The sequence below is a fragment of the Hoplias malabaricus genome, chromosome 6 (genome assembly GCF_029633855.1).
Source record: "Hoplias malabaricus isolate fHopMal1 chromosome 6, fHopMal1.hap1, whole genome shotgun sequence".
NCBI lineage: Eukaryota > Metazoa > Chordata > Actinopteri > Characiformes > Erythrinidae > Hoplias > Hoplias malabaricus.
In genome coordinates this window covers 18,752,199-18,762,983 of record NC_089805.1, presented here as the reverse complement: position 1 = coordinate 18,762,983, position 10,785 = coordinate 18,752,199, and the positions used below count along the sequence as shown (strand labels likewise).

General features: G+C 34.9%; 1 protein-coding gene across 1 annotated transcript in view; it reads left to right on the top strand.

Moving 5' to 3' along the window:
* Positions 1 to 2,621: 2,621 nt before the first annotated feature.
* The window catches only part of ing4 (inhibitor of growth family, member 4), a 9,398-nt gene continuing 1,234 nt past the window's right edge, over positions 2,622 to 10,785 (top strand). Inside the window, exons 1-7 of the mRNA XM_066675026.1 lie at positions 2,622 to 2,775; positions 3,744 to 3,815; positions 4,243 to 4,409; positions 8,875 to 8,989; positions 9,979 to 10,093; positions 10,228 to 10,372; positions 10,559 to 10,620. Coding sequence (XP_066531123.1) covers positions 2,739 to 2,775; positions 3,744 to 3,815; positions 4,243 to 4,409; positions 8,875 to 8,989; positions 9,979 to 10,093; positions 10,228 to 10,372; positions 10,559 to 10,620 — 713 coding nt within the window. The 5' untranslated portion in view covers positions 2,622 to 2,738. The remainder of the gene's footprint in view (positions 2,776 to 3,743; positions 3,816 to 4,242; positions 4,410 to 8,874; positions 8,990 to 9,978; positions 10,094 to 10,227; positions 10,373 to 10,558; positions 10,621 to 10,785) is intronic.

Genomic DNA, 10,785 nt, shown 5'->3' with positions numbered 1-10,785 from the left:
TCCACAAATAAAACACAAGTCACAAATATGTTTCACAAATGAATACAACCCAATCTGTGTCTCACAGTCTGCAATTTGTACAAATACAGTTACATTCATAAATACATGTTTTTGGTTTTCATATAGATATATCACAATTTTATGCGAAAAAAAATTTGTATAAATTTACATTGAATATATTTGTAAGGTCGAAGTCTCAAATTTAAAATGTATTTGTAAATTGTTGAATCTCCATTTGTGGATCAAGTCACTCACGTGTTTTCAGTGACGTGCATTTGTTTATTTCCGCTCGCGGGTTTTTGGATTTTGAGACTTTCCTCTCGCATTTCACCCGATCCAAACACAAATGCAGCCTGATCCACAAATGTGGCCAGCAGGCGAACAACCTACCGCTAGGGAGAACTTTCAGATCTCTACAATTAAATTATAACTAGTCAAAAAGTAGATATCTTGCCTTTTGTTCTGACTTGACTTAATTCCAACCTTAAATTCCCCACCTTATTAAAGATATCTTAAATATATTTTAAAATATCTGAAACTAAATTGTAGATATCTGAAAATAAATTCTAGATATCCTGAATGAAGTACAGTACAAGTAATGACTGGTCAAAGTTAAGTTAGAGATATCAAAATTTGTATTTTTGACTACTAATTGCTTTTAAGATAACTTCAAATAAATTAAAGATATCTTGAACTTATTCGCCTTTTGTATTTTTGATACCTTAAATGATAATTCTGGCTACTCAAAATATAGCTGACTTACATAGCACATTTCTGTGCCATGAATATTATAGGGGATTTTGTTTTTACATTTTCAGCAAAGTCACTTATAAATATTGGTAGTCGTGGGTTGCTTTTTCGGAAGTGTAGATGCCTTTTTTGGACTTGATTCATCTATAGTGATAATATCTAAGGCTTGCCATAGCGGGCGAGCTTGGCTGCATTTCTCGGTTGCTACGTCACAGAAGGCTGTTCCAATGTGAAAGATCCTTCATATACAGCCAAGAACAATTCTCTGCGCATGTACGATGCATTGGAGAAAATAAACAATACACAGTGAAAAGCAGACCTTCAGAGTTTACCTTGTAAAGTGTAAAATAACTAATTAAGTAAACTATTTGTCACTATACCATATTTAATCAAAAAGCTTATGGGCATATATACAGTACCACAGAAAGTATACATTTAGTATGTCATTTTTTAAAGATGAAGTTTGATTGTTTATAGGTTTAAGTATGAGTTTTAACACATTTTTATAGTATTGTCTTGCAAGAAAATATTAATAAGCAAGTACAACTTCTTGTAACTTATAGTCATGTTATTGCTTCGAGGCATATAAGACCTTTCCGGTGATGTCACAACGCAGCCTCCTTAGACCGTTCCATTTGTGTGATCGGGTAACTAAGGAAGCAGTCTTCATAGGACAGTCCTATTACTATGGCAAGCCGTTTTAACATTAAGTAGCTTTCGTCTGACTATCTTTAATTATATACCAGTTATATACTAATTGTCTGGTGACAATTATATTTGGACCAGTCAGAATTACAATTTAAAATATCTGCATTCATAATAGGGCAGCACGGTGGCGTAGCAGGTAGTGTCACAGTCACACAGCTCCAGGGACCTGGAGGTTCAAGTTCCGCTCCGGGTGACTGTCTGTGAGGAGTTTGGTGTGTTCTCCCTGTGTCCACGTGTGTTTGCTCCCACAGTCCAAAAATATACGTTGGTCGGCGGATTGGTGACCCAAAAGTGTCTGTAGGTGTGAGTGAGAGTGTGTCATCTTATGAAGGACTGGTGCCCCCTCCAGGGTTGTGTTCCCACCTTGCGCCCAGTGATTCCGGGTAGGCTCCGGCCCCATCGTGACCCTGAATTGGATAAGCGCTTTCAGACAATGAATGAATGCATTTATAATCTGACAAGTAAGAACAGTAATTTAAGATATCTACAGTTATATTTTGACTAGTCAAAATGTCTTTTAAAATATCTTTAATGACGTCAGCGGTTTCGTCATCTGATGAGTCAAAAATCCTGAATCTATGGCAAGTCGTTTTAGCTTTAAATATTTTTTTCTTGATATCAAGATTTCAATTTACACATGTAAAAAATGTTGTTGTTACTAGTAAAAAAGCTATGTTTATTAGCAAGATTTCACTAGTGTCACTAGTGAAAATTTAATTTCTGATATCAGGAATTTAATATTTACTAGTAAAAAAATCTATTCTTGATATCCAAAATTAACTTTTTACTAGTGAAAATGTATTTTCTGATATAGTGATATCAAACATTTTATTTTCGCTAGTGAGAAATAAAATCTTTCTAGTTGAATTTTCACATGTGCAAATTCTTGATATCAAGAAAAAATTATTAAAAGCTAAAACGACTTGCCATATAATTTAGAATTGTGTTTTGTCATAAATTAATTGCAGATATCTATAATGTAAATCCAGTAGAGTTAATGTTAAAACGGTTTGCCACAGTCCCACAAAGGACACGTCTCTACATCGACCGCGGCCTAGGCTTTGGATCGCAGTTTCTCTTTACGGCTCTGCTTCGCCGGACACCAAGAAAGTGGGCACTGCAGATAAGTCCACAAGGCCTATAGGTAGTATTGAGACAGGGCCTGAGTGTGAGGCCGGCTGTTTGGTGGTGAATGTATTAATCTTTTGTCCGCGGTCGCCCCCTAGTCTCACTCCACACATCCGTCTCCATCGGAACAACTTTTGTTTGTGTTTTTCAAGATGGCGGCTGGAATGTATCTGGAGCACTACCTAGACAGTAAGATTATTGTCTTTGTTTTAATGCAAAGTGTTTTAGCCCGAGGGTTTAATAAGGTTTTATAAAGCCCGACTTACCTGTATCGATTTTCCAGGCTGCTATTTAAAAGACGAGCTCATAAAACCGTGTTAGCGGTGGCACCTATTAGCTGATTAGTAACTATATTCAATAACGACAATGCAGACAGACTGTGTTTGATAACTCAGCTTGGACTAAAATCTAAGCGTTTATTAAAACTGACGAGATAGATAAAAAAGCAGTAAATTCAAGCTGTTTTAACTCAATGTTGGGGCAGAAAGACGGATCAGTTTTTTTTATTCAAGTAGTGAGAAGCCAATTGTTTCCCTGTCAGTTTAACGTTACATTGATTAATAGGACAGGAAGTAAAGGTAGATGACAGATTTATACATATCAAAATATCTTTCCCAACAACAAACATACCTTCCCGTTTCGGAGAAATTGTTTTCATATTTCGGTATAGCTTATCTAAAGCAGATATTTTTTTCCCTGCCACACTTTACCTTGAAGTATTATCAGTAAAAGTGTGAATCCATTTCACATCTCCTGCTTGAAATGTCACTTTTCATGAGCTATCTATTATGGGTGAGGGGGAAAATAAGGAATTATTCAGCCCTGTTATTTTAACATATTCACCTTTCACCTCATGAAATATACATATTTCAACAGAAATTTCCCTTGGTCATGAAACATGAAAAATAAATATTTACTGATGAGTACACTTTAAAGTTTATTTCCTTGCTGCCAAAATAATATAGTGAATCATAGTTAATTGGTATATAAATAAATAAACCAATATGATATAGTTCCAAGTTTTTTTTTATTCAGTTTTGGGTCAACAAAATGTATATGTGTGAAATGGCAATGTCTTTAGCCAATTCAATTAGACATGTAATATGATGTGAATATCCATCTTTTCAAGTTGAGTGTATTTTTTCTCTTTTCCACAGGCATAGAGAACCTTCCCTTTGAGCTGCAGAGAAACTTCCAGCTCATGAGAGACTTGGACCAGCGAACTGAGGGTAAAAAAAACATGATTCTGGGAGCTCCATCTATTTACAAATTTATTTTAAATGCTACCTCAGTTTGTACAAATGTGAAAATATGCAGACTGTTAGGAAACAATAGCTCATGCACCAAGCAGCTTGTTCATAAACATTTCAAGTAATAACTTGTAGCTTTTTGAGGCATTCATTTATATAGACATCTGTTTTTTCAAAGCCATTGTGAACCAATATTGTTATAGTTAAGTTCTTGTGTAGTTAAGTGTGGAACATTTCATATCAAACCACTCTTATATTTGTATACATTTGAACTATTCTGTCATACCATTATGCAGACATATATAAGTCCACAGTGGATATTTTTGCATAATAAATAAATAATAATTAAAAAAAATGATCTAGGATGTGGTTATATTTTTAAGTATGTTGCTTTTTCCCTGTTTAGATCTGAAAGGACAGATAGATTCCCTTGCTCGTGAGTACACAGCTAATGCACGCACACTGTCCTCAGAGCAGAAGCTTTCTCTTCTGAAGCAGATCCAGCAGTCTTATGGGAAGTGCAAAGAGTTTGGAGATGACAAGGTTCAGCTGGCCATGCAGACCTATGAGATGGTAAGTTTAAATTCAGCAGCAATTCACTGATTTAGCAGTGCATTGAGACACTGATATTTCAGTGCCAAAATGTGACAGTCGGAAGACTGAAGATGTCACAGTTTGTTGTTAAAATTTGTTTAATTTTGCCAATACCAAGGAAAATGTTTGCTCCATTCTGAGCTGGCAGAGCTCTGAAATGAACAGAACATGGTGCAGGAAAGTTGCAAACATGACATGTACCATCACACCAGCACTCCTCCTGACTTCCATATTTAATGTTGTTAGTATGTTGTGCAACAGCAAGACTACAGTCATCATTGTCCTTCATTTATATTTTGTTCAAAATATTCCACCTGACAGGTAATGGCATAATAAGTGTCTCCCAAAGATTTGACTCAAATACTTCATATTCATGGGTTGTAGCTGATGTCACAGTACAGAGTAGCTGCCATATTGGGGACCTACACATTATTCAAACAAGCGTGTGTTTCTGTCAAACATTTATCCATGTCACATTTGTAAACAGAATCTGTAGAGGAGCTAAGGAGCATCCCAAAGTAGCATCATAATTTTTACACATCTGTGCACATCACAAATAATAAAACTAATCATACAGACCATAATTAGATGCTCATTTGGCAGGATAACCTCTCACAGATCCTACTTTATTAAACTTTAAGCCAAACCAGAGGAACAATTTAGGTAGACAGTTGCAATAAAACATGCTCCAAAAATCTGTTCAAATCTGAGTGCAGGGACAGCAGGATCAGATTCTTTACCCTGTAAACAGGGGAGGGGGGATGACTGAGACAAAGGAATACGTGGCTTTTGTCTGTAGGAATAACTCACTTAGATTCAGACAGAAGAGCCGAGAAACACATTAGAGACTGACATGCTAAGAGTTTTCCATTAAATCTTATCATGAAAATGCTAATGTGACTAACCGACGTTAACAGTATTTTTCTGCTCATTATATTACACAGTGAAATCCTATAGCCCCCTGACATAAGAGGAGGTCGGTTTCTGTGCTTCTGGGTGTTGTTGTAAAACTCTCTTTGGCGCAGTGAGAAGAGCTGAAGAGCTTTATTCCTCTTTTCCATTAATTTACATTAGTGCTGCAATTTAAAACCAAAAAATTGGTCCTCAATATGGCACTCACACTAAAAAGATTGTCGCTGCAACCCATGAATAAGGATGTCCATGCAAAGATTATATGCAGGATAATTTTTGTTTAAGCCAGTACATTTTTTTTCTTTTGGTGACTGCTTTGCACTTATGTCCTATTAGCCTCCATTGTAAAGCTTACCCTGAAAAATTGTTGACAGAAAAAAATTTGCTAAATACACCCTTACTAAAATGACCCAATGTTCACATTAGAAAGCAACAAATCAACAGGTGACTAATCCATTCCAATGGGAGCAGGCGCTGAGTGACAAACCACAGACAGATTTGAGACTTTCTGTACTTTTTGCAAGTGAACTATGACACATATGACAAGATCAATAAATTGATCCACCAATTCCATTGACCAAAAACAGAGAAGCATTGTCTGAGTTCCACACATTGTACATAACCAAAAGTAAAAAACCAGCAGCCCTGAACACACCCACAAAACACAATCATGTTTGTTGTGTTCTAGTGATAACATAGAGTAGAACTGCCAGTATGATATCAACTCTAACTGTGAGTATTACACAAAAGAACAATTTAATAATAATGTGAATATGGAAGGTGCGTTATCAATAATACATTTTAATAGTAGAAGCCTCAATAGAAACTTCCTTAAAATCAAAGAGTATTTGAGTAAATTCAAAAAGTTTAATGTCATTGCGGTGTCTGAGACTTGGCTTGATAATGAGTAAGTCTCTCATGTAGAACATAAGTGTTATGAGATTTAGTAAAAAGGAATAGTATCAGACGCTACTGGAGAAGTATAGGAGTAATTTTCAAGGTACTTGGAATGTGCTGAATGGCATTATTGAAAAGGGATTTGGAACAGCAGAAATTCCAAATAATTTTGTAAAAGAAGACAATACAGTCATAAATAAAATAACAGAAATTGCTAATGAATTTAATGACTATTTTGTAAATGTCGGATCCAATTTAGCAAAGGAGATTGTGGAGCCAAGAAATAAAGATGGTGTGGACATGAATAGAGTTACTAAAAATTCTCATTCCATCTTTGTTAGGAGTACTGATGCAAAATAAATATTGGATATTGTAAAAAAAAAAAAAAATTAAAAACTAAACATCCACTGATTGGAATGATACTGATATGACATTGGTAAAAAATATTATAGAATGCATAGTTAAACCATTTACACATCTGCAATCTGTCCTTTAAAACGGGTATATTTCCAAATAAAATGAAAATAGCAAAAGTCATTCCTATCTTTAAAAGTGGAGAGAGACACCAGTTCTCCAATTATAGACCTGTTTCTTTGCTATCACAATTCTCAAAAATCTTAAAAAAATTGTTTGTTCAAAGGCTAGATAAGTTCATAGAAAAACATACATTATTGAGTGACCAACAGTATGGATTCAGAGAAAATAGGTCCACTTCGATGGCTGTGATGCAACTGGTAGAAGAGATATCTACTGCAATAGACAATAAGGAATATACTGTGGGGGTGTTTATAGACTTAAAAAAAGCTTTTGATACAATTGATCATGATCGATTAATGAAAAAATTGGAGAGATATGGTATTAGAGTAGCAGCATATTCATGGCTCAAGAGTTATCTTTGTGACAGATATCAATATGTACAAATAAATAACATAAAATCAAAACTTCTGAAGGTCACTTGTGGGATCCCACAAGGTTCAGTGATAGGACCTAAATTATTTCTGTTATATATAAATGATATGTGTAAAGTATCTGATTTGTTAAAGGTTGTTTTATTTGCTGATGACACACATTTATATTGCTCTGGAAAAAGTTTGGAACAGCTTCTGAAGGCAGTGGAAAGGGAATTGGAAGTATTAAAGAAATGGTTTGATATTAATAATTTATCACTGAATTTAAATAAAACAAAGTTTATAATATTCGGAACTAGACAAATCAAGAATGAAGTTAAACTTATGATCAATAATGTGGAAATAGAAAGAGTTTATGAAAACAAATTTCTGGGTGTGATAATTGATCATAAATTAGGTTGGAAACCACATATAAATTATGTAAAAACAAAAATCTCTAAAATAATTGCAGTATTATATCAAAATAAAAATGTTCTGAATGAAAAATCACTTTATATACTGTACTGTACTTTCATAGTTCCATACATGACCTACTGTGTGGAGGTATGGGGAAACACATATAAAACCATAACTAAACCAATTTTGCAAATCATGCTACAAAAGAAAGCCATAAGAATTTTAAATCGAAAGGATTATTATGAACCAACCAACAAACTATTTATTAAATTACAAGCTTTAAAATTCAGTGATCTAGTTAACTTTAATATTGCACAAATAATGGACAAAGCACAATACAATTTACTTCCCAACTGTGTTCAGAAGTTGTTTGAAATTAAAGAGAGCAAATATGAACTGAGGGGAACAGGTTTGTTTACAAAAACAAGAGCAAGGACAAATATAAAAAATAGATGTATATCCATTAAGGGGGTTAATTTGTGGAATAGTTTTGATAAGGAACTAAAAATGTGTAGCTCACTTGGCAAGTTTAAAAAATGTTAAAAAATAAGGTGTTAAGCACTTATAAAACCAAATAATGATTATTTATATATTTATATATATATACATACATACACATGTATTTTTGAATGTTTTCTTTCCATGGTGGTTTTGTATCATCTAAAGACAGAAGTAAAAGGATTTTTAATTAGCTAAGTACAAAGGGTAGGCACAATAAGCCAATGCCTTAGCCTATACCTTTTCGGTTTGTTATTGTTTTGTTTTGACTGTCATGTCTATTAACTTAAAAATTTGTTACCATTATTATTGTTGTCTTCTTTTAGGTAATTGTCATTACTATTATTATGTAGTATATACTGTGATAAATACTGTGATGTGTCTTATGTAGTATATACTACATAAATCTTATGTAGTATATACTGTGACTGTCTGTGAGGAGTTGGTGTGTTCTCCCTGTGTCCGCGTGGGTTTCCTCCGGGTGCTCCGGTTTCCTCCCACAGTCCAAAAACACACGTTGCAGGTGGATTGGCGACTCGAAAGTGTCCGTAGGTGTGAGTGAATGTGTGTGTGTCTGTGTTGCCCTGTGAAGGACTGGCGTCCCCTCCTGGGTGTATTCCCGCCTTGCGCCCGATGATTCCAGGTAGGCTCTGGACCACCCGCGACCCTAAATTGGATAAGCGGTTACAGATGATGGATGGATGGATGGATGTATATACTGTATTCATTTTGAAAACCGAAATAAACACTAACTAATTAACTGTTTGCTGCTTTTTTTAAAAAATTATTATTATTATTATTATTTTATTTATTTATTATTATTTTTTTTTAAGGTGGACAAACACATCCGGAGGTTGGACACAGACCTGGCCCGCTTTGAGGCAGACCTGAAAGAGAAACAGATCGAAAGCACAGACTATGACTCTACCTCCAGTAAGGGAAACAAGAGTGAGTGTCAGAATATCAGTTCTCTATCTATCACAACACAAGTTTCATATATTTCATTATCAATTTATATGTTCAATGTAATTGCAACGTCAATGTATGTAATTTTGTTAAGCCTAAGAACTGCTCATTGACTTCTAGTAGGTTGTGAATAAATGTTTTCTTTTATTTATTGTCTGTGGTCATTATCCTAAGACTTCATACCTAACAGACCTTTATTTCCACTCAAGTGGAAAAAGCCAACTAGCCAATGAAATCTTGTGAATATTACAGCAGTACAGCTTTAGAGTTACTGAGACCTAGGGTAAAATACACTATGTGACTGTACTATGCCAGACCAAGCTGAACAAGCCCTATATATATTATGTTTGTTCAAGAATATTAGAATTTTAGATATTAACCGAATTATTACATAACAAGAAGTGGCAACCTGCAACACTGTGAATGTAATAACAACAGTATAGTTTTCCCAATGTGCTTCATCAAGATGTGTTATGAGTGTATTCTAAACAAATCAACCCAAATCAGCAATGAGAGATTGAAGATGTACACAACAAATTAGTTTTAGTGGTTTATTTAAACAACAAATACATGGTTGTAATGCACCCAAACACGGTTTTAAAAGCTGTAAAATGTGACATCTGTTCGCGAGATACACAAACCACTTTGAGGTTTTGGCCAACAGATAGCACTTATGTGCACTGTGTCATGAAGCTTCGAGTAATTAACCATTTTCAGATACAAGTGTGCCATCACTAGGAATCGGTTACAAGGTTTTGAATCTGTGACGTATTTCCTGTTAAAAGCGAGAAGCCAGCAGATTTTTGAGAAGCGAGAGCGAGCTAAAATTTTTGAAGCAAGGAAAAAACAGGAGCGCGCACTGAAAACAGTGAACCAGTAAACATAGGTGGCATTTTTATAGACAAATATCTCTTGCATCACTTTTATTATTATTAGCATTTATTATTATTTTTTAACTGTTCATGTTGTAGGTGACATTCGAGGACCCAAGGACAAGAAGGTGTCCCGAACCCGGTCAAAGGTGAAGAACTCAGACGATGATTGCAGTCCTAAGAGTGGGCAGAAGAAAGTGAAACTAATGCAAACGTATGGAGCACAAACAAATACACACACATACAAATAAGTCTTTTTTTTTTAAGCCTGATTTACAAAGAGTGTAATCAAAATAAGTTAATGTATACAGTGTCATTCTCAAACCCAAGGAAATTTTATAATTACAGGGCTGAATTCTCCTCTCCAGCTGTGAATTTTGGGAACGTTCACCCTTCAGATGTGTTGGACATGCCAGTGGACCCTAATGAACCAACGTATTGCCTGTGCCACCAGGTCTCTTATGGAGAGATGATCGGCTGTGACAACACTGATGTGAGGACTTTGGGGTTTTATCAAATAATGCGCCGCTGTACTAGAAATTTATTTTAGCCACTTGGAAAATGCATGCATTAAATTGAAGTATAAGACTGTGTGAATTTCTAAAGTGGGTTGTATTCACTCTTTATAGTGGTAGGACTCCTGGATAATATCTCCCTCTTTCTATTTCTTTCACGTCAGTGCTCTATTGAATGGTTCCACTTTGCCTGTGTGGGGTTGACCACCAAACCCAGGGGAAAATGGTGAGTGATCATATGAGCTGTGTGCTTGAAACGCTGTCGGAACTTATGAGGTTTTTACAGAAATACCCTACTTTTGTTTATAGAAACGTTGAGATTAGGGCTGTAAATATTATTTGATTAAATTTGATTATTTAATTAAAAAGCAAATGGCAGTGTTTATGATAA